The sequence below is a fragment of the Aulonocara sp. 'chitande type north' Nkhata Bay genome, linkage group LG9 (genome assembly GCF_057382095.1).
Source record: "Aulonocara sp. 'chitande type north' Nkhata Bay isolate Kocher_YH1m ecotype deep benthic linkage group LG9, A_spYH_male_GT1.1, whole genome shotgun sequence".
Classification (NCBI taxonomy): domain Eukaryota; kingdom Metazoa; phylum Chordata; class Actinopteri; order Cichliformes; family Cichlidae; genus Aulonocara; species Aulonocara sp. 'chitande type north' Nkhata Bay.
In genome coordinates this window covers 23,603,451-23,628,804 of record NC_141352.1, presented here as the reverse complement: position 1 = coordinate 23,628,804, position 25,354 = coordinate 23,603,451, and the positions used below count along the sequence as shown (strand labels likewise).

General features: G+C 39.5%; 1 protein-coding gene across 1 annotated transcript in view; it reads left to right on the top strand.

Annotated features, from left to right (window-relative positions):
* LOC147322183 (cadherin-7-like) overlaps positions 1-24,071 on the top strand; it is a 124,518-nt gene extending 100,447 nt beyond the window's left edge. Inside the window, exons 10-12 of the mRNA XM_086306609.1 lie at positions 3,798-3,915; positions 11,614-11,862; positions 22,190-24,071. Coding sequence (XP_086162735.1) covers positions 3,798-3,915; positions 11,614-11,862; positions 22,190-22,704 — 882 coding nt within the window. The 3' untranslated portion in view covers positions 22,705-24,071. The remainder of the gene's footprint in view (positions 1-3,797; positions 3,916-11,613; positions 11,863-22,189) is intronic.
* Positions 24,072-25,354: the final 1,283 nt, after the last annotated feature.

Here is a 25,354-nt window from a genome sequence, read left to right as displayed (position 1 = left end):
TTTATGTCCGCAGCCATGCCTCTCTCCTCCTGTCTCCTACTCAACCCATTTGAGGATTCCCCACCAAAGGTTCAGTGCATCCTTGCATCAGAGCCACATTAATGAAAGGCATTATACATTACAAAGTGTTTGATTTAAGAATGATTTAGAGTCCTTTCCCTCAGCCGTGAGGAATGGAAAGCTTCCTAGAGATAAGCTCGGAATCCATCCGCAATATTCAAAGGACATCAAAGGGTTCAGAATGTGTATTGGATTCATCGGCGGTGTAGGAACCACAAAGAAAGGTTTCTATCAGATGTGAGATTTCCATAACAGAGTGAGAGGCATGTGAGTTATTATGATCCCAGGATCAGTGGCAGCTTTGGCGATATGCAGCCGAGCATGCATACGCTGCATGTTTAGATGCTCAATTGTTGAGTTTGCCTGTCACTGATCTGCCGCTGACACAAACATCACTTCTGTCTGTATATACAGATATCCCAAATGTTCTTGAGAACTAGAGCAGATAACCTTTTTGCATTTCTGCTCCCCATATAAATTCCCCTTGCACTGCAAAACTATACAGCAAACAGAGACACTTTTTTAAATACTTGCTGATGCAAATATTTTAATTTTGTTAAGAAATAAGAATAAAACATTCATGGTATTTCACCCCGCCTGCCAGTTTTAATAATTGGCAGGATGTTGCTTACCACCTACACAAATCCCTAATACCTGACAGCTTGTAACCAGCAGCATTTAATCACAGCTGACAACTGATAATCCATGTCTCGGCACTGATGGATCATTGGGGTTGTTTTTATTTTTTTCTACTTCCTCACTCTTTTAATTTTTTCATCTTATTTTGCTTTTTCAACTCAGAGCTGTTTGGGGCTGGGAGATGTGATAATTTAGTGTGAATTGCTTCTAAGGATCTCTTGGATCCTGTCCACGGGTGTGAGTTGTCACAGGGTTGAGTTTCTCGATTGCCTACAAAGGATTCGGGAGGCTTGATCTAAATTTATAAGGACACTGCGGCAGTAACACCCACTTTGATGGCCGTTGTGGTGGCTATCATTTGTCGTCCATATGGCGTCTCGGCATTTGATGTGCTTCTCATGTACAGCGTGTACTGTGAGAGATTTTTGCTTGTTTTTTGTTTGTTTTATTTTCTTTCTGCTACTAGATGCTGAAATTAAAGCCTTGTCTTTTTGCTTTGATTTTTTTTTTTTTTTTAGCGGAGGGGGGAGCTAAAACAAGAAATTGATTTTCAGATAACACGTTTGTATGAATAAAAAAAAAAAAAAAAAAGAAATAATTACAGCATGTGCTAGTGGGTGTAAATAAATTGTAATCTGATTTCCTGCATTATTTATAGTTTTCGACAGTCGTCTATAATAGAAGGAGCAAGATTCGGTTTAGTTTGAGGTTCAGAGGCAAAAAAAGTAAACTGAAACAAACTTTTAACCCACAGATGTGAATGCTTCTCTTGGATTGCCTCAAGCAACATCAGTTTTCATCATGAGTTATTTTCATGCTCGTAATAATGAAGTGGGAATGCTTGGCTGGATGGATTTATTTTGAAGAGCATCAGTAATACAACAGTTCAGTGCGCTGACCTAATATTGTCTTCATTTTTTAATGCGGTGGCCAAGGTCAGGTCAGATAGATAATATAATAAGAGGGATGTGTGTATTAGAGTTGGTCAGTCGTATCTGTATATTTCCTTTCATCATATTGTCATTACCAGATATCACTGATACACAGTCTGACAGCGGAGGGAGATTTTGACTTTTAGCTATGAATACAGCCAATTTTACGACACGGTTGCTCTTCATACCTTGCAATTTCTCTTTATTAAACACTTGATAAACCCTAAATAGTAGATGAATACTTTATTAACTAAAGCAGAAACCTCTCCCATAGCCAGACACGGGTACATAGAGGAAAAGCTTCCTTCCTCTACAGCTTCGCATATTGCACTTATCAATATTGGCAAATGGAAATAATGATCATCCTCAAAGTGAGTTGAAAAGTTGGTTGAACAAAACTTGTAACCTGCATTTGAGAGCAAAAAATAATCCCTAAATTTTAAGATGCACAGTAGTTTGCAGAACCAGACAACACAGTAACAGGATGTGTTGAAATATCCCATGGCGGAAGTGCGTTAACTAAAATTTAATGTCAATTTTTCCCATAGTTAAAGCCCACAATCTATGTCAATCCAATGGACCAAAGGACCACATGCATTTGCAACAGTATGACTTTAAACTGGTTTTAAATGAATATACATATCTTGCAATACAGAGTTAATAGAAGAGTCTTTCACAGATGGTTACCACTGAAATTTAAGAAGCTGCGATTTTTGATGAAACATTGAGTGTCAAGATTTATTGTAATATGCAGTGATAAAATAATGTAGGAAGTACTGTATTTTTAGTCCTTAAAGATTATATCATAGAGAATCCTCTTCAAAGAATATATTTTTATTTTATGCATAGACGTGTGCCTTTGGATTACTTAAATTTTTGAGTCTGGCTTTGTCATATAAATCTTTCGATTAGTATAATTGAGAAATATCTTTCCGCTCTGATAAACTTACTCTTAGCACTTCTTTACATTACAGCTTGATAATAACAGTAATAGTCATAGGTATTAGTGGGGCAATGAGTTTTAAAGGAAAGTGCTACCAACACACTTTCATAGTTAAAGTACATAGTATGGGGTAAATGGTAAATGGCCTGTATTTATATAGCGCTTTACTAGTCCCTAAGGACCCCAAAGCGCTTTACATATCCAGTCATCCACCCATTCACGCACATATTCACACACTGGTGATGGCAAGCTACATTGTAGCCACAGCTACCCTGGGGCGCACTGACAGAGGCGAGGCTGCCGGACACTGGCGCCACCGGGCCCTCTGACCACCACCAGTAGGCAACGGGTGAAGTGTCTTGCCCAAGGACACAACGACCGAGACTGTCCAAGCCGGGGCTCAAACCGGCAACCTTCCAATTACAAGGCGAACGCCCAACTCTTGAGCCACAATCGCCCCAACTAAGTACATCCTTAGTTGATTAACTGTGAGCACCTCTATAAAAGCAGATGTTTTTCCTGGTCTGGACAATGCATAGTATATTATTATTACTTTCATAAAAAGCATTATATTTTGGTTTTTGCCATTACTTTACTTGGATATCTCTACTGTCAGACAGCGATCCACTTTTACTGTGATTTGCCATCTCTACAGTTAAGGCCATGTGGTTAGTTGACACTTGAAAATAGCATTTTCTTTCCTTTGTAGTATCATCAAAGGGTTAAAATTGAACACACTAAATGTGTTGTGGTCTCTACACTGACTGCAAAACTAATCTCTGGACAATGTTTTGCTGAGAGAAATCACTTCCCCAAAGAAAACACTTCATCCCTAAGAGGTTGCCAAGCTCTTGCCAAATAAGCACTTACTGTACTTCAAGAGATAAATGACACAAAACCACAGCCAAACATTATAAAACAAATCCTTTCCATCAATCAGAATCAAGTTGGTTTTCTCCAGTTCACTCACACTGTTGCCTGGCCTTTTAAACAAGATTTATGCCTCCGTGTACATAAATTTATGACAGAGTGAAAAGTGATGCATATACAAAAGCCTTGATGACAATGCTTTCCTCAAGTTGAGGGAGATTGTGAGCTTACTAACTGCAAACCCACATTAAGCATTTTACACCGTGATTAACGCCTATTTAGCCCGAGAGATCAGCTAAAACTCAGCAAGCTAACTGATGCCGAATGTCTTTTTGTGTTAACATTCTCCTCAGGTGATCCAGACAATCAGTGCAGTGGATAAGGATGAACCTTTGAGTGGTCATCGCTTTTATTTCGCCCTGGCAGGACCTGCTGCTGGTAACCTTAACTTCACTCTGCGAGATAATAAGGGTGAGACAACCTTTTGTGGTATTCTTTGATGTTATCTTCAAGCTCATATGATTTTACTGTTTTCCTGTGTGTGTGCATGTCATTGTTTGTCTATACTTCTATACTGAAGTGTAGAGAATTATAAAAAAAAACACTGATGTTTGTTTCCCCTAAAAATGTTTTAGAGGGTATTAAAAAGCTTTAAAGTTATATAAAGTAGAATTTGTAGTTGTAAAATGTTGCCAACAAAATGGTCTAAGGTTTTTAAAATGATGCTAAAGGAGGCAGATCAGTTCTTTTATGTGGATGATCTATTGCTATCTTACAAAAAAGCATTTTTGAGATTTCATATTTTAACTGATCTATTTTTTATATCATGATTGGTCTCTTTCTGCATTTTTATGCATTGCAGAATTTCCCAGTCCATAGTCGAACACTAAAAATTATATTTGATTCTATAAAATGCAGCATGTGGATAACCTTTAATTGATTGACTTGTGTCAAACATCATTTTTCTGGTTTAATTCTACCGTATTAGAGATTGATTTAGGTCACCCAACTCCCATTTTTAAGCCTCAGTTTGAGCATTTTGGAAACGTAAAGCAATGTCACTATATCACAAGTGCTCTGAAACAGTGTGAGAAATGATCAGGTGTGCCGTGGAAGATTATCTGGTTACACAAGATTGGTACTCTAAGCGATCAGCATGAGTAAACAGCCGAACTATTACATTCTCTTCCACTAGAGGGCAGTATAACTACCTCCTTTAATTAAATGGGTTGCCAACTGCCAGTAAAACTAAAGAAGACGAAGAAGAAATTACATAAAAGTCATGCAGTGAGTTAGACAATGCAGCATATAATAGCAATAGATAAATACTTGGGGAAAAAATAGTCAATATGACCTGGGTCCTGGAGAAAATTCTGACCCAGATGAAGGCCCTAGCACAGGGGTGCCCAATCCCGGTCCTCGAGAGCTACCGTCCTGCAGCTTTTAGATGCATCCTTGTTCCCACACACCTGAATCAAATGAATGGCTTGTTATCAGGTCTTTGCCAAACATGATGGCATGCTGAAGAGATCAAACCATTTGATTCAGCTGTGTTGGAGTAGGGATGCATCTAAAAGCTGCAGGATAGTAGCTCTCGAGGACCGGGATTGGGCACCCCTGCCCTAGCATGAGTAGTGGTCAGAAGCGAACCAATTCCGCTATAATTCGTGCACAGGGGAAAATTATCAAAATGCTGCTGTGGCTCCAAAAGGTTGGGAAACACTTCTCTAAAAGACACCAACACCACAAACATTGAGTGATATTGCGTTCAGCGACTCGCATTAGCTCAGATGAAGCCTAATGTTGAATGAACAGCTGGTGGCCTAGCCTTATTTTTATATGCTGATGAGAAATTAAAAAAATAGTTTGTACATACATATTGGTAGTCGATACTTGTATAAAAACTAATACATGTTATTTGGAAGAATTCAGTCAGAGGTTTAAACTGCTTCTACATTACTGTCAGAGTTCAGTCAGATTAGCTTTATTTCATGGAGATACATTTTTAAAACAATCCCTTGAGATAATTGCTACTGACCTTTAAGAGTCTGTAAAAGGTGTTGCTCAAGTTAGGTATGGTTTGTTTGTTGTTTATTCCTTCCAACTGAGCCTGGCAGCAATGCAATTGACACTTTAGTCATTGCTCACTCAGCTCCCTATATCTGCCCTGTATCTGGCTATAATACACTCTGCAATCTGACTCAGGAAAAAAAATAGTACAGAGTGACTGGTGGCCCCCGGCATGCCCAGCACTGCCAAATGAAACCATTATTCTGCCGTGACAATGCCCCCTCTACTTTTTTTTCTTGGTAATTGTTCATCAAAACGAAATCCAGAAACAAACTTCCTCTGTAACTGGAGCACATCCGAGTGAGAACTCAGTCTTGCTATAACTTTGTTCAACTTAGTGCGAGGTGTCTATGTGTCGGATCAAGGAATAACTTTAAATCAAACACACAAGGTGAAAACTGTCTTTGTGTCATAATGATTTGTTATCCACCTACAAGCAAAACAGTGGGTGGATGTAGAAAATTAGTTGTTCTTATAGAAAAGCCTAAGTGGTAATTTGCATATATTTTTAAAGATGTGAGAACTGTGTCTGACTCCATCATTACTTACTTACATGAATTCCCACTGCTTTGAAAAACATAGCATGTGCTGAGCTGATGTGCATTCTGAGGTGATGGCCCTTTGTCGAGTGTTTTGTTCACATGTGTGGGAGCTCGGCTCAGGCAGCAATGTTAGTTTGTATAAAGAACAGCAGCAGCAACCAGGTTGTGCCACAGTAATCCTTCTGAGTGCAGACATGTGTTACATCATGTACTTGTTGTTTTAGTAACACCTTAGTAGACTAAGGACAGCTTGAATAGAAAAAGGTTCTCTGAGGAGATATTCTATTAACCTCTTATTCAGTATGTTGAGTATACTGAATGAACTGTATGGACACATTTACAAATGTTGCAACAACAACATAGTATGTTCAGTGGTGTCCAGTGTAATGTGTTATAGCATGTTAATATGTGTTTTTTTCCATGGTACCCAAATGACTCTTAATGAATTCTGTATGAGCTTTAATGATTTAGTACGTCATAACGAAGGAAATGCAGATCAATGGAAATTAAACAAAGAAAACACAATAATCAATGCAAGGAAATGTTATTTTGTTTGTGCAGTTATACAATTTAAGGTCTGTTTAAATACATTTTTAAAGAAGCAACCTTAAAAAAAATAATACCTTTTTTTTCAGTTTAATTCACAAATGTAAAACTGATTAAAATGTGAATATCTTTTCAGAATCAGAGAAACTTTATTACCGTATTTCCCGGACTACAAAGCGCACCTAAATATTAGCCGCACAAGCTAAAATCAGGGGAAAATCCTGTTTTGTACATACATTAGCCGCACCTGACTAAAAGCCGCAGGTGTTTCAATGTTGACTTATCATATGTAAGAGAATATGCACAAAGGGAATTGTCAGGAAAGAGATGGCTGTTTGGAGACATCACTTTTATTAATATTTTGAAAAACAAGTTATGGGTACATATTTGCACATGTAGTACATAACAGTAGCCTACAGCACACCAGAAAAATAGATTCGGACTACCTTTTAGGCTCAGGTGCAGTGACACGGCTTTAACAAGAAGAAAAGTCAGTCATTCACCATCTTTCTCTTCTTCCTGCGCACTAAAAACACCAAAGTCCTCTTCTCCAGTGTCGGATACAAACAGGCTCAGGATGGCTTCGTCATCCACTCTCCGCTTCTCTCCTTCGTTGTCACTTTCAAAACCAAAGAAATCCTCGTTGTCAGTGTCAGAGTCGAACACCCTCTGAAGGGCCGTGGCGGTGTCCTCCTCTCCATCATGCAGCAGTCCAGCCCTTCAAAATCCGTTGGTGATCGTGGATGTTTTCACACTTTTCCACGCTGTCAGAATCCACCGATGGCGTTGGGCATAACTTGCTTTTTGGGCATAACTTGCAAGTTTATCGCCGCTCATCATCCACGACTCCCGCTGAACGCGTACCGCTACTTTGAAGTTTGTTTTTCGCGCTACTTCGTACGGCACTACGTTGCCTGGCGGACGGACATGTGACTAACATACCACTCTTGAACCCCGATCCTTCCGCCAGGCAACGTAGTGCCGTACAACAGCGGAACACACAAAACAAATCGTCTTACGATATGACAAAAATCATGGACAATCCATAGAAAAGCCGCACCTGACTAAAAGCCGCAGGGTTCAAAGCTTGTGCAAAAAGTAGCGGCTTATAGCCCGACAATTACGGTAGTCCCAGAGGGAAATTGAGTTGTCATAGCAGCAAATATATAAAAAAAACAACAAGCGCTCATATCGAAACGGAGTTATGATAGATACTAGGGGTGCAACGATACACAAAATTCACGGTTCGGTTCGGTTCGATACTTTGGTGTCACGGTTCGATATTTTTTCGATACAAAAAAATGTTCATGCCTTTTTAATTTGTCATATATTAAAATTATAAATATATATTTTAACTCAAAAGTACAGTTTTTAAATTTAATGTTGCTGAAACAACAAAGTAATAAAAAAAATAAAACTATCTGATCGAGAAATCACTCATCTTTGGAAAAGAGAGTTTATTACAGAGAAATGGCTCTTTCCAAAATAAAAGTTATACTATACGCTTCTTCTGGGGCAGTGCATCTTAACCTGGGTTCGATCGAGGTCCCCATAAGGAGAATCATGTGCTAACGGCTGTCTAAATGACTCGGGTAAAGTTTGTAGCATCTGTGCTTGTTGTTTTTGTCTGCTTCCACTTGTCTTTGCACTAGGATGATCTCGGCGTAAATGTGCAGTCATATTCGTTGTGTTCCCACTAGTGCTGTCAGCGTTAATCTCGTTGAAATGACGTTAACGCCACAACACGACAAATCTCCGTTAACGAGTTACCACGGATCGCCCCGTGCGTGGGGCTGGACGGCGCCAACACGTTAACGAGCTAACTGCGCTAACGCACTAGTTCCCACCCATGTAATTGAGCATTGCGTGGCACATCCAACATACTGTTTTACTTTTGTCCATGACGCGCTTACCTTTAGGGTCATACTTCACATGAAAACCAAAATAGTTCCAAACGCCACATCTGAATGAGGGTGGGGGAGGTTCAATTTGCCATGTTGCAACAAGAGCTTAACTTCTGTCTTGCTAGCTTGCACTGCGGTCAGTGAATCTGCGTTCGACTACTCCGCTTAGGCTGCACTGTCGAGCACAGATCCACTGGGTGCTCAACACAGACAGCATCGTCAGGAGAAAAGTTGATAAAATAAATTAAAAAATTTGTATTGTTCGATACGTACCGATGCGTACCGAACCGAAAGCACTGTATCTAACGGTTCAATATCGATACGAGTATTGTTGCACCCCTAATAGATACATATTAGGATAAATAGATAAATATAGAGCTATAGGTATAAAGAAAAATATACATATAAATATAAAAGTACAAGTATGTGTGTAAATATGTCGTGGTGTACAAAAGTGACAGGGTGCATTGAGGTGTGATTAATACTGTTCCACATGTGTGGATCTGACCCAAGTGGATGAATTAAAGAGCCTGATAGCAGCAGGAAGGAACAACTTGCTGTAACGTTCCCCCAGACAGCAAGTTTGAAGGAACCTGTCGCTGAAACTGCTCTTCAGATTGTATAGTGTGTTATGGAGGGGGTGGGAGTTATTGTCCATGATTGCCAGAATCCTGTCACTGATCACCTCCTCCAGGATGGTGAGCTTCATGCCAACAGCAAACTCAGCCTTCCTGATGAGTTTGTTCAGTCTGTTTGCGTCCTTTGCTTTTGATGCATGCACCCCAGCATGCCACAGCAAAGGAGATGGGGCTCACAACAAAAGACTGATAGAACATATAGAGCAGCCTGCTGCATACATTGAAGGATCTGAGCCCTCGTAGAAATTAAAGCACCACCAGCTTCTTTGTTTTGGCCACATTCAGCTGCAGGTGGTTTACCTCACACCACCTCACCTCACACCACCTCACGAAGCAATCAATTTGTCTACCTACTGTCAAGATGGCCAAAATAAAAAAATAAAATAAAATAAAGTTTTGTAGCCTAAGAGATGAAAGACGAACTTTCAGTTATGAGTCTTTGACGCTTATTAACAAAATATTTCTGGGATTAGTTTCTTTTGAACTTAAAAAAGTTCAGAAGAAACTAATGATAGCATGTCATGCTCAAGATGCTTTATATTGACCCTACAGCGAAAACCCCTGCAATCAAACGACCCCCTATGAGCAAGAATTTGGTAACAGTGGGAACGAAAAACGCTATTTTAACAGGAAGAAACCTCAGGCAGAATCAGGCAGCCATCTGCTGCGACCAGTTGGGGGTAAGGAGAGTTAGACAGGGCAAAAGACAAAAAACTCATAAAGACCTCTAAATCTAAACTAAAGTGGTAACTGGTTCCTTCTACAATGGATGGAAAGTTAGAGAACAACAGCACTACTGGTTAATAAAATGTAATTAAAAGTGGGCCAAACATGTTCATGAATATGACTGAAGTAAGCTGAGCAGCAGTCTTCTCCAGTGGGTGTGTTGAATCAGCAGATAAAATAAAATTTGTGATATGTAAAGATCAGTTGCTGCCTGATGTTTTATTAACTATTTCTTTCAAACATGTTTCATATGTGCAGCCAATGCAATAGTTGACTTGTCCGCTGATTAAAGCCCACATACCTGTGGTTAGCTGCAAGCCATTTTGGCTCAGTTCTAACTCTACGTATTAAAGGCGCAAGACATCAGTGATTTTTTTACTAAAAGGAAACATGACAAATAACACTGTTGTGGAATTTCGGGTAATAGATCACTAGAACTTCCAGTTCTAACAGGAAGTACCTTTACAAGTAGTTTATCAGTTGTACAATCAATGTGTGTTATTGCTGTCAAACACTAAAAGACTAAAATATGAGTTGAAAAAGACATTTTGCACTTGTTTCTTAGTCTTTTGGTTCTAGTGTTCAGGTGTGCCAAGTACAATGCTCAGGGATATGGAAAAGATCCTGTCATTTTTCAACATGTCAGTTTCCCAGCGCACAAAACCAGTTTCATAAAGAGATGGTTTTTCCAGCATGTTGTGGAGGATCCTGACCGGCTTGCACCAAGCCCTAACCCCATCCAACACCTTACTAGAGCGCAGACTGCAAATCAACACTGGTCAAAATCAGACTGTACTCATGTTTACTTATCTATTTATTTATTCATGGCTGAATGGCACCAAATGCCTGTAGTTAGCTTCCAAAATCTAGGAGTGGAGACTGTTGTAGCAGCATGTTTAATGATCAGGGGTGGGACAGCATGTTCAGTAATCAAATACTGGCATAACATTTGCACTTTATTCATATGTGTTTTCCACCTTCCTGCGCACAGATGTCCCTTGAGGACAAATACCAGGCACAGCCACATGTTTCACATTTAGCAGCAGAACATATTTATTCAGCGTTTTAAGTGTGCAACCCATCTCAGTTGTTACTAACCAGCTGTGTGTTTTTTATTCATCCACGAGGAAACTTTTCTCCCCTGATTTTACTAATGTCACATTTGCAAGAGAACTCCTCGGTATTTTCATTTTCTCCTTGTTCTTGGGCTTCTGAAAGCAATCTGAATATCCCCCAGACAAACAATGGAGTTGTCCTTCAAGGCAAAAAAAAATCTACATTTCAATCATGCACTGCTAAAATTTGAAAGTGCATTTCAGTCTATTGATATAGCTGACATGAAATGGCTTTTTTCAGCTGATGTAATGGCACATTGTTCTCTTCTAGCCGCCTCTTTCTCTTTCATGTGCTGCGATTTCATATAAGATTTTACCATCAAACCAAAGTTGTTATTAGCCAACAGGTGGTCAGAGCAGGGAGAGATGCCACAGCGTGTCATATAATGAATTGTGTTAATGACACCATCTGTTGGCATTGCTGCTTTTAATACTGTAAAATCATTTCAAACTGCACAACCAAAGCACAGCAATCATTATAAGATAGAAGTTAAGCCCCTGCTAGTCACATATTTGCAGTTCATTGTTCATTTGAAGCCAATAAACTTGATATGCAGATTAAATAAAGCTTCCCATGTCTTCTCTTACAAGTGATATGATGCTTTCATGCTTTAACTCTACTTTGCAGACAACACAGCATCCATATTGACAAAGCGAGGTGGCTTCAGGAGACGGGAGCAGCCTGTGTATCGACTCCCTGTGTTGATTGTGGACAGTGGAAGTCCTGCTCTCAGCAGCACAAATACACTCTCAGTTCGAGTGTGTGACTGTGACTCTGACGGAGTGGCCTTGTCTTGTGGAGCTGTGGCCTATACAGCAACTGGCCTCAGCACAGGTGCCCTCCTGGCTATTCTGGGCTGCATCATCACACTTCTGGGTAAGCCCTATATGACCTTAGTGTCACGGAAGTCCAGTTAACAGCAGCTTGTGTGGATATGTGTGGGTGTGTGTGTGTGTGTTTGTTTGTTTCTTCTTCTTTTTTTTTTGGTGGCTCATGGGATTGGTTGGACAGCCCAGAGTGGACCGTCTTTATTGCAGGGGTGAAAGTCGCTGTACTTCTACAACCTGGGTTATTTTTTTTGTTTGCTTTGGATTGTTTTTTGCTTTTTGGGGGGGTTGGGGGGCATGCAATTTTGGATATATTAAAACATTTTACACTAACTTTACAGTCAAATCACCTAACTGCACAACCATATCGCTATTTCTGTTGAAATTTCGTTTGAAATCTTTTGACGTTCTGACTCTGACTGAATGTAAGTAGTTTATGTAAATTTCTGTTGAATGTTGAATGCCAATTTCTGTGTGTGTAGATAGCTACAGATTTGCAACAAGCAAGAGGTGTTTTTTTTTTATATTATCAATAACAGATTCTATGCAATTGCCAATTTTACCCCATTCAGTTAGAAACTCAGTCTGACTCTGTTTTGTTACTATCTTATTACCTTAAGTTGCTTTGAATACGGCAACTGACCGTAGAGTGGCTGCAGACCCATTCCCTATTTTTGAACTAACCATTTCAGAGGCAACGCTGTCACTAGCAGCGCTGCAATAATTCTAGTCGTGCTGCTGGTCTTCAACTTCCCTAATGTGGTTATAGCACTAGCAGCTAAAGATTTTGTACAATAACTCGCACCATTGCTCACTGACCTACTTTAGCAAGTGCTTCATGCCCTCGGATTTCTCCAATTAAGAACCAATCATACAAAAATGACCTCAGCTCTTTATGAGAACTTAAAATTAAAGCCAAATCGATACTAATGCAATTACGGGCAGATGGGTAGATGGGTGCAGCATGCAGCTCCAGCAGAAAATCATACAGGAAATGCTAAAACTCTGTCCAAAAGCAGATCTCTAGACAGCCTCAGCGACTAATGGCTACTGATGTTGCACAAACAATGACTGAACAGAGCCAAGACATCGGCTGTCATTGTAGAGTTTACCACGAGCAGCTAATATTTAACTTAGTGAAGTGAAGCAGTTATACCCTGAATCTCAACAAAGAACAGCGGTCCCTGAGCTGTAAACTTCAGCTTGAATTGTGTGTTTGTTGCCAAGCTGCTTCGCCCTAATTGCAAATATGACGAATGACAAACAAGCCAAATCAGTGAATGCAAGAAAACAGCAGAAGAAAGCGCGATAAAAACATTGTTATGGCTCCACACGGGCGTCTGGAGTTCTCCTTATAAGATTGTTCGTATCTGAGTACTACTGCAGCCTATTCATCAACTATTTCTTTGGTCTATAATAATACATAAAATGTGTGAAAACCCAGTAAGCAAATAAGCATGAAGAAGCAGCAGCACTATAACATGTATATGAGTGTGATCTGATAATGTTATAGCTTGTGAGATTACATCAGTAAAACGGCTGGCAAGGCTATATAGTGTCATTTCTTTCACTAACATCTCTTGAGCATCTTTTTCTCAGCATCACAAGAACACAAAGAACTTACGTGTACGTACACACGCACACATTATACCTGTCAAACTCTGCTATCTTTGGCATTTTTGGTAGACTCACTGTAGCAAATTACTGCTTTTGCAACAAGCTGCCTAAAGACCCAATTTAAAAAGGTGACTGTTATATGTAGACACGACACTGGTTCCTCCTTTGAGTTAGATGCTCTTTTTTATGCTTGGCTTTTATAATGACTGGACTCTAAATAAATGAAAAAAGCAGCGATTGTCCAAAGAAGAACTTTGAAAGACTTTCAGAAAGCCTGGAAAAGTATTGCTCAAGACCACCAAAAATTGCTAAAAAGCCTGGCTGCTTGTAAGTAAAATAAACCCTCCCCCACCTCTGACCTTGTCAACTCCTATGATAATTAAGCCCCTTAGCAAATCAAGAGTAGGCAGGAAGCTGAGAGTTTCTGTAGACTTAAGCATTTCTTCCTAGTTGTCTGGCTGAACAGCATACAAGCTTAGCTCCATTTGTCTGTTAAGTTGCAGTGGGGATATACTTAAGCTAACTTTAAACCTTGTAGTTCAGGAGTAAGTACAGAATTAAGTGTTGGTAATGTAGCTTTACAGTCGTGCACTATGTGAGAACCACAGCTCACCTCAGCATCTACAGCGCATTTAGACCGTGCTTGTTATGCATTCTCCAGGCAGCTGAGTGTGCAAGAGATTTCTTGCTAAAATAGAGTTGCATCTTCAGGTCTTGCAGAGGTCAAACCTGGGGGAGATAGCTGCCTCTCATATTTGCTCTTTGGTAAATACACGTGACCTCAGTCGGTCAGCCCTGGATGTTTACAAGTGAAATACAACTGAAATCATGTCAACAGGATCAGTTGGCTAGAGTTAGTGTAATGGTTTTTGTGCTCATCTTGTGGTAAAATTCTTCATGTCATTTTTTTACTTAAGTAAGTCAAGAACAGATAAAAGATCACCTTGATATACTTTGTCTGACTTTCACGAAATAGGATTAATTTGCTAAAAAAAAACTTACTTAAACATTTGTTTAAAAAGATTTAATTGTTATAGTCTTTATTGTTAATAAATGCATATATTGTACCAAGTACCAAGGGCTCAGAGAAGAGCTCATAAAGATGTGGAGGGTGAAGGTAACAGTGGTCCCAGCAGAGCACTTGATGCAGTGACCCCCAAGTTGGGCGAGTGGCTCCAGCAGATCCCAGGAACAATAAAAAAAAAAAAATAAAATATATATATATATATATATATATATATATATATATATATATATATATATATATGTGTGTGTGTGTGTGTGCGTGAGTGTGTGTGTCATTTTTGCTACAGCCCAGCACTCTTGCATTTACGTTAAAGAAAAAAGAATCCAGTGTAATAATGTGCATTTTTATTGAGAGAAAGCAGTGCCTGAAGGCAGACTGAGTCAGTGATGAGATTTTAGATTTTAGATCATTTTTTAGAGAGCTCTTATTACAGCTTCCCCCAGATACATGTCAGTGTATTTTATTAACCTAATAATAATACAAGGAGGTCATACAGATAAGTACTGTATGGAATACTGCATTTCAAGGGCACTCTGTTACTGTTTTTCTGTAACACCATATGTTAAGATATTAGTAAAGACACTTGTAAATGAGAATTCATTAGCATACTCTTATAGATGATGCAGCAGTGAGCCGTCAGCTCCTGGCTGCATCGTTGCTCATAAAACCCACAGATAAAGCCTTACCCCATCAGGGCAGAGTCATAGTTTAACGCTTAGATGATCTTCACTGAAAGCCGAGGTGGATCTAAACAGCATATACAATAACTGAAATGAGATCTTTGATGGGGTCAAACTTTGCTTATCATCCTAGTCCCCTTGAGGTCTGCCTTCTTTTCATTGCGACAGAGAGCACTTTCTTTGATAAATGAAAACTTCAAAAGAGCAACAGGGGGAAATACGTAGCAGTGCAACCCTGAGCGTGGCACCTCTAATGAAAGCTGCCTCTATTCTACACAACATGTCCTCAGGCCATGGGCATGGAACTAATGGCCTAAAGTTTAATATACCTCCAAGTTTCTGTGTTTGTGTGAATGTGACTGTGTGTCCTTAGCTCCGTAGCTTTACCCATCAGTCTGTTTTGCTCAACTGGCCTCTGTCCTTTTCGCTGTTTCCTCTTTGTGTCTGTTTGTCCCATCCACCCCCACCAGAGACCTCTAGTTTCCCTCGTATTAACAGCCCATGCGTGCCCACGTTGCCCAATCCTTTATTCTGATCTTCCTTGATAGTGTTCCATCAAGATCTTTTTCAATCTGCAGGTAGCAATTGAGGCTGTGATTGCGTGTGATTGTATTGTTGTGGACGAGACATGAGCCGGAATAAGACCGGAGCTGTCTCCCTGCTGTCATCCTCAGGTGCCGTTAGTCTTATGTCTTCTTTTTTTTTTTCCATCCCTCTCCCCTTCTTTTCTTCCATCAATCTCTCTCTCTCCCTCTCATCAGGTGAGTGGAGCACGCACTTCCACCAGTAACGCTGATTCTAGCTATCTGTCCTCATGACAGGTCTAAAAACTACAATGCATGTTGCGTGTGGAGAGCTCTTCGGAGTGTCACTCCTCCACTTTGTCCTGGAGCTTGGAGCTTCACGGGAGCTTAAAGAAAATGCGGCGTTTTTGCTGGTCTGCTTTCAAAGTCCACAGAGCTGTGTGCATTAGCTTTAGCACTAAATGCTCATAAGCTAAGTGGCCATTAATCATAGGCTGATATTTTTAGATTTAATTACTGAGCCTGTTCTCTGCTTCTTGCAGTTATGTTCCTGAAAACATCTCAACACAAGCATTTTTTTAAGTCATTTAGAATCTTTTTAATGACAGTCCTTTTTGGATGATGTATCCAAATAACTGAGAGGATCATTATCACATTATGATCCAGTTTTTTTCCCCCCAGTACAGGTCAGATATTGCCCAGTCCTCCAGAGGGCCAATTAGAACATTACGCAGCACTCCAGATCTCCAGACAGTTATTTCTGTCTGACTATTTCTTATCAGACTCATCCTTTAAATCACCATGTCTACTCATCTGTCTCTTATTTTAGTCCATGTCCCCTGTGCAAGTCTTCCATCTGTGTCTCTATTTATGTGTCTGCATTCACACAGCAGACGATTTCTTTCTCAGATACCATCTTTCAGCTTGACTGTGCACATTGTGACCTGAAAATGGCCGCGTTGGCTTTGACTGTTAAAATTGCGAAATGTTGTTTGCTATCATTACAACGCTGTGTGACATGCAAAAAAAGAAAAAAAAGAAAAGAAAAAGAAGAAAAGGAAATTAGCCTTTATTCAGTCGAGCAAGTCAATTAACTTCAAATTTGTCTTTCGTTATGCTTGGCAAAAGCTGAAAAGACCTCTTGTAAGTATTTGGAGAAAAAGTGGCAACAGCTTGGAGGAGGATACAGAGGACGCAAATAAATACATAAATGTTGATAAAACAGTAAATAAGCGCAGGGGCATAATCGGGACAGATGCACAGTTAATAGTGTGACAGATAATATCAGCAACAGCACAGGCGACATAAAAGCCATTTGAAGCGTTCAACAAACACATCGCAGCTCTGATAAATAATAAAATGTGGCCAGTCAAATGGAGGCTTTGTATTCGATGATTGTGATAGTTTCCCTGCTCTTTATCAAGTTGTGCAGAATCTATTTGCTTCTACAGACAATGTCATCCCCAGAAGAGAGCGACATCTGTTATGTTTCTGAAGCGGTGTGACACCTCCTTGGTTTGACACTGTTATTTTCTGTCCCTTTCCTTTCTTGTCTGTTCTTTGTTCTTGTAATTAGAAATCATAGGTCTGTCACTATTAAATATCACCTTCAGAAACCCAATCAGGCGCTGTTTTGAAAATCGCTTAATTGTGTCAGTCGTTTGCCAATCATCTGCTTCTGCAGTGCGAGGCTGTGTTTTTTGTTGTTGTTGCTTTTGAGTTTTGGTTGGAGACAACAAAACAGATCACTTCAAAACTTTACTTTGGGGCTCATCTCTGATTTTAAATTATTAAAAATATCCAACTTTAAGGTCACGGTGAGTGAAGCTGTGTGTGGATGGCATTTAAGTCAAATCCTTCAGACTTGATTTGCTCTCTGTTTTGCAAAACTATGTATAGACACTGGAATTATTATTTATTTTTACCAAGTCAGATCCAAACCTACTTCAGTCTCATTACAACAACCCACACACTAACAGTCAAATGCTGTTTTAATCCCTGTCTACATGTACAAGGGTATTTTGTAGCACAGAGCTTTTTCTGTGTGTTTTGGCCTTCCACGCATAAAGGCCATCTCAGTTCACTGATGAAGGTTTTTGTCTTGTGTGTACCTTTATCTCCTTTTTTGACATCAGACTGTGCACAATGATATAGTTTTATGCTTCTGATTAAAGAACATTTCTATATGGTTAGGGTTTTATCACCACCTGTTGCTCTTAACAGTGTTTGGCATCATTTCTTGCATTTTCATGTTGATGGGGGTATTTTTCAGGACAGTGGATGTCTTACAAAATACCAAAAATCCCCATTTTACAAAAGAAATCAATAGTAATATCATACAGCAATTCTTTTTCAGGCGTTGCTGTGCTTTTTGGCATAAAATAAAAAAGAACAGGCTCACTGGCTCTGAATCATTAAAATATTAGAGGTGCAAAGTTGCACATTCAAAGTGCCCTCTGACTAGAGACTTTACAATGGTTCAATACCAAACTGGCAATAATCTCGTGAATGTTAAGAAGGTGACCCATCCATGCTTGGTCTTGGGTCCTGCTTAGGTCTTTGGTCCACTGACTGCTGTTTGGTCTCTGGATCATAGCCATAAAGCAACTTTCAGCGACCAGCCTAGACATGATTGGAAGATGTTGCTATCTCATCACTTAAGAAAGCTGATGTTAGTGATTTCTCATGCCTACATAGGAGCTTGACTGAGATAATAATTGGGTCACAGCATGTTTTAATATGATGTTCTTTAGTTTATCCAATTCATCTTTGAAAAGAAAAATGTTTAATAACTTTTAATAAAAACTCAGCCTGTGGCAACATGCCATTATGATGCCAGGATTTTGATCCATTTTTAATATTACTGAGAATTTTGACTTTGCTGCTGTTCTTGTGTTTTTGATTCTGGTGGTGTTCTCACTGTGTCTGGATCAGTACTCCGGCTTCCTCCCACAGTCCAAAGACGTACGTGGGGTTAGGTTGACTGGAGATTCTAAACTGGCCGTAGGCGGGAATTTGAGTTTGAATGGTTGTCTGTCCCTGTGTGTTAGCCCTGCGACAGACTGGTGACCTGTCCAGGGTGTACCCTGCCTCTTGCCCTATGACAGCTGGGATAGGCTCCAGCGCCCCCCGTGACCCTGAAAAGGATAAGTGGAAGCGAATGGATGGATGGATGGTTGTCTGTCTCTCTATGTTGGCCCTGCGATAGACTGGTGACCTGCCCAGGGTGTACCCAGCCTCTCATCCAATACCAGCTTGGATGGATGGATGGTGTTTGTGGGCTTCATCATTGGTTATTTTCTGTTTTACTTTGAAGGGTTGTTTTCTTTTGTATTACTCCCTGCCTCTTTCTTCCTCCCTCCTAACTACCATTACCTGTGTCCACCAGTGTTCTGCCCTCACCTGTTTCTTGCTCCCTATTTACTGTTCTGTGTGTATTTATAGTCCTGTGTTTCATTTTTATGTTATGTTCCCTCATTTGTACTCCATATGTTTTCCTGATGGTCTTCATGCTTCTCATGGCTATTTTGGATTGGTTGGCTATGTGGACTTTTAATCACTGCAGTAGAGCTCTGTCCATCCAAAGTGGCCTTATCGAAAAGACTGATACTAAACAAAAAGTGATATACTAACTAACTATACTAACTAGAGTGAGAAAAAATAAACTAATAAAAAAAAAACTTAGCTGTTCACTACATATGATCTATGCAGATGTAGCTTGGAGAGATGTACCAGTTCAGTATGTTTCTAAATTCTGATTTAGTGCATGCGAGTGAAAAAAGCACTCAAAAGCACACAGGGGAGGTCAGAAAAGTAGAAAGTGCTAAAAGTTGTCAGAAAATTGTCTTCATTCTGGGCATCAATACTCATAGTAGGAGTAATAAAATGGGTCTTCAGAGTCCTTAATAATTTAAAAGCGGTGCTTCTTTTGTTTTTCTTTTTTTAAATATGAATGGCATTAACAATTGTCTGTGTACCATTAATTAGTATTTAAACATTGAGCTTCCACTCATGTCAGACAGCCTCACAGCTGCTGATTAATACCTCTCATAAATTACATTGCAACGAAGAGACATAGATTGTGTGTGGGTGACAAAATGAGTAAATAATCAGTCCTGGCTTCACCAGAATCACAGCGCATAGAAAAATACTCTAATGAGAAAGTGATGCTTGCTGGAAAGAAAAGGGCAACACTGAAAACTCACCTTGTTTGCAATCGATTGTGTGGGGTAGATCATTTAAGCAATTCAATTACAGCAAAAGCCTTTGTAGCACTAAATTGATCTTCTTTTTGTCTATTTGTGATTTAGTATACATCTTCAGTACATGTGCTATGAAAAGTGCGGCTCCTGTCATTTCACGGTTGTGTTTGTTAAACTGCCTCGGCTGGAAATCATCTCTTACAAGACCCCTGGTACCTGACACAGACTGACTATTTGTATGCCCGACCATCCACCTGCTCATCCTTTGGGTTGTGATTGGATGTTGGCCCGTTTCCAGTCTGTGATGCATTGTGGCTGCCTTCTAGGCATTAAAACCTAAAGAGCTTTGCTGGAAAGCACTGAGAATATTCTATTTCAATGTGCCACTTTGTAATTCACTTTGGAGAAGCCTTGCTGATTTGAATAGAATTTAGAACGACTCGAGTTGCTTAAAATCTTCCACAGAAATGTTTGGCATTCTTTCCCAAAGCGCTGAAAAGTATCATGGATATTGGTAGCATTGTTTGAGTGAAGGAGTAGTCCAAATATTTCACAAAATCTGGTTTATATACTACTACATAGTGCTTTTGTTATAGGGTACACACAGTCACCAAAAAGCCCACAGAGAGCTGTCCATTCATCTCCTGCAGTGTTTCCATGTGACACTTTCCTGCCTTCCATCTCTTCCATTTGCTCCCTTATTAGAGGGTGTGAAGTGGTGTTTGAATTTGGATCCAGGGCCTCTTTCTGTGTTGCCTGCAGTAGCTTGATGCCGAGAAGGAAAAGAAATATGGGCCCACGGAACGATATTTCACTGGCACCAGCCTGACATTGATGGATAGAGGATCATTAGACATTTGCCAGCTTGCTTGGGCGTAGAGTTATTTTCAGCAATAATGTATGGGAGAGGGAACAGGGGCTGGAGGAGGGCTTCTGGCAAGATCTCAGAGGACCAAGGATTTCAGTTTGGTGGAGTTTTGTACAAGTCTTGAAGCAAAACGTAGGAGGTGGAAAACACAGAGGGACGAAATACAGCATATTACATAACAGTTTTAGCTTTGTAACTAATAGAATTTGCAAAGCACTACCACTGAATTGATAGGGCGGCGGTTTCCAAGCTATTTTATCAGACATGCTCCGACAAGCCCTGAATGAATCAATACCCAGTCAGTGAGGAAACACATCACCCACCAAATGTGTGCATTTTTTATTTATTGACTGAGTTTATAGGCAGCATGGTGGTTAGCGCCGTCTCATCTGGCTTCCCCTCAGAGTCTAAAGACATGCAGGAGAAGTTAATTGGTGGCTCTAAATTGGTCATGGGTGTAAATGTGAGTGATGGGCTATCAACCTGTCCAGATTGTACCCCAATTTTCAGCCCATGGCAACTGCAATAGGCTCCGGTCCCCATTGACTTTGACTTGAATAAGCAAACAAAACGGATAGTAAATATTCCGCACTACATTTGTTGGTCTGAAAGTTGGGTATGTGATGAAGTTTGCACTTGTGCTCTATTTGAACAGTTACCCGTTATGTGCAACATAATCATACATCATTTTTGGACACCTTTGTTTGTCAGTTTCCATCCATTGTTGCTTTACCCAGCAGCTGTTTACCCGTTCAGTTAATGTTAGCTAAATATCAGATTTAGCTAACTACTTTTAGCTAGCATTTATTAATTACTTTGATCACCCATTTTGAACCTTTATTAATTTCTTTTAAGAGCTTTTTCAGTCAGTTACTTCAGTTAACTATTTAGCTGCATTGCTTTTAGCTTATCACTGCAACAGTTTGATATTTACTAAACTTATTTTCAGTTACTTTTAGCAAACAATTTCAATCATCTATTTAAGCTAACTGCTATATTTCCATGCTTGAACGCCCATCTGAATAATTTTCCCTCTCAGGACCTTTTCAGCAATTTTTGTTCAGTTGCTATAAAGAGGTGTTTTGCTTTGTTTTGTTTTGGTTTTGTTTCATTTACTTTTAGCATGTATTTAAATTACCTCAAACAATTTATATCAGCGTAGACTCTCATGATCTCGTGTCTCATGTCTAGTCATGATTGTCTTAAGCACTTCAGTCGAATGCAATCCGATTCAAGCGCTTACAGTAAGATGATAATTTGTATCTCTTACTTGTTTGCCAACACACTCAATTGCATCATGCCTCTCTGCAAGCTTCCCACTTGTTCTATGTTATGAACTCTTAAAGTACAAGCACTCTTAGGTGGAAATTACTTTTTTTCATCTGTTCTTGCATCTTCAGCTGATTGGAATGGAAAGAATGTCACTTATTACTGACTGATTTCTGCTTTTCTTCGCAGTCATGGTTCTACTAATTGTGACTATGCGTCGGAGAAGAAAAGAACCTCTGATTCTGGAAGAGGAAAGAGATATCAGAGAAAACATCGTCCGTTACGACGATGAGGGAGGGGGCGAGGAGGACACAGAGGCCTTCGACATGGTGACCCTGCGTAACCTCAATGTCATCAGAGACCCCAATGTACGACGAGACGTCACACCAGATACCCCTACTTTCTTTCATTACCCCTCAGCTTCTCGCCCATCCTATAAATCCCTACCAGACAATGTGGTGTTTCGAGAGTTTATTTGGGAGCGACTGAAGGATGCCGACGTGGACCCATCAGCTCCCCCGTACGACTCTCTGCAGACGTATGCTTTTGAAGGTAGCGGCTCTGTAGCTGAGTCGCTAAGCTCACTGGAGTCACTAAGTACAGACTCAGATCAGAACTATGACTATCTCAGCAACTGGGGACCACGCTTCAAAAAGCTGGCCGACCTGTACGGCAACAGCGATAGCACCACTGTCTTGTCATAGCCACTAAATGTGTTTCTTAACATTTGTGGGACTCCAAAAAATAATAGTAATTTATTGTCAGAGAAAATGATTTTGTCTGCCTTAGTGCATTGGAGGAAAAGATTCAAAGACAACACAAGAGACTGAAAGAAAAACACTTTGACTTCAAAGGTTTTTTTGGTTTGTTTACCTCCCTGTATGGATTTTGAAAATCGTGCCATGGTGAGTTTTGACACGGACTTCAAAAGTGGCTTGACTGAGGAGGAAACCTTGTGTGGAAAAGACATTAAAGGTTTCAGATTTTGGGCTTGGGTCCAACCATTGACTGCAGAATGCATACATGTTGGAGCATTTTTACGGGGAGGCACCTGTCCTTTCATTCCTGTGATGGGCACCGGCCCAGCACTCTTGCTTTGAAGCATTCCTTTGCTATCTTTGTGCTAAAAAAACATAAAAAATTTCTCATGAAAGGCTGTGTCTCTAGCGGCTAATCAGTAGTCACTTGACTGTTCATATGAAATTTGACAGCAATTTATATGGGATTTTTTTTCTTCTCCTTCTTCTATCTTTGGGACGGGGAGCAGGGTGATGAGGGGCTGTTTTTCACAAACACTGAAATCCGGAGCCACATTATTCACGGACTCAGAAATATCCTTCAACACTATATGAAGTGCAACTGCACACATATAATAAAGTATAAACAAGTATTTGATGTGCTAAGGAAATGATGTGAAGACATAAGTTGTGCAAATCATAAAAAGAATGACATGCTCGTCATTTTGATGTCTCCACTGGGTGAAACAGGAAAACATCATTTCTCTTCTTCTCCCAACAATACATTTTGCAGAAGTTGCAATGTAGTGTTTGTCTCAGTCTGTTTTTTCTTCAGCCTTTCTATTGCCAAGTCAAATGTATAATTTCTGAGGTATAATCTGTCAGGATTTAGTTGTTTTGCTTTTGTACAAGGCAGGTTGGGTCTGGGAATGTTTGCTACACCAGAAACTGTCACTGATGGATCTGTCCTCGCTGTGCTTGACTGCAAATTCACACCACCTAGAGTAAAAAAATAAATATATGTTTCTGAAGTGACGGTCCTAACCTGGGTGAAGTTGCAGTTTGTAAGTAAATGACTTTTGCTTCTGTAGTTTGCAGATTCCAGCATATATTGTCTTTCAGAAATGAAGTAAATAATGTCAGTGGTTTGAATATTGATGGTGAAAGGACACACTGTATGATAATCATTTTGTGCCAATTTTCTTTTCCAGCTTAAACAAATTATGTTACAACTAGGTGTCCACATGTACACTGATATGTATTCTTATTTATTTTGAAGAGGCAGAACTGTGCAAATGATGTTTTTATCTTTTGCTGAAAATAAAATTGACATTCAGTTCCTTAAAATATCGAAGCACTTTCTTTCAATCCTTCTGAACATGTGTACAAATATATAGACATGAACTCTATGAAAACTAAAAACTAAAATCCAAAAGAGCATCTAATTAATGACTAAAAAAATCTTGACTTTATTCTCTGCGCATTTGGGGATCTCAAGTAACTGGGGAGAAGAAGGAGGAAGAAAGAGAAAAGAGAACTTTATTTTTTTCATACATTTTTTGATGTGCCTTTAAGTAGGTGAAAGGCCTTGTAGTGACAAAGCATTCACACTCCACGGAGGCTTGTGTGGTGATTGCAAGGTTCATGTTTGGCCATTTGAGCGCTAGTTTTGTAAATTAGCCAAGCTTGAACAATAAAGTAAAAAGATGATTATAGGTGGAATAGGATAAATGGCAAATAAACAATGTGCACTACTTTCTGCTTTCATAGGATCCCCAAAATTCTTTCAAATGCATAATTTTGGCATTAAAACTTCATGTATACATGCATACATATAGCAAAAATCATGGTCTACAGTTGTCAAGCATTGTGGCCTATTTTTTTGAGGACAGCAAGATATGAGGATGTTATTTACGAAGCGATTCACAGTAATTTGTGAAATGTGAGACAAGGTTATTCATTAGTTTTTATCCTACACTTTGTTTTGTGGAGGGCAAGCAAATACCGCTCCATGAGGTTTATTTATCAAAAGATTTTGAAAAGATCAGAGTTTGGTTTAAAGTATGGCTGGTGCATGTTTTATAGTTAGTGAAACTACAATATTAAAAGGATATTTTACCAGTGTAACACCAACAAGTCATTTTTTTAGACATCAATGGTAATAGGTAGTTACCATACAAATTCAGTCTTTATAAGTGACCATTTCCACAATGTTCATCACACTGACTATGAAAACTCACTCTCCAGATATACATATATATGGACAGAGAGAGAAAAAGAGTCGGTTTGCAGTTACATGAAGTCACAGAAGCAAATGAGAAAGCCTAAGTTCACAGAAGCCTGACCAGTATTCCAGATTTTGTGTTTTTTGAGTAAATATTTTCATTTTTTGACTTGATGTTTACCACACCGTGTGAATTTTATTAGTGGAAAGTATCCGCCTTTCATTTTCAATACCACAGGTGTCTGAACACTAAAACTATAAGGCAAACAGATATACATATTATATATTTCTTTACATTTAATTCCAGTTTTGTCATTTCCTTAAAATATATTTTTGCCAGCTGTGTTTATAGCCTGCACCTTAGAGGTGTTAGTCAAAATGTAGACAACTAGC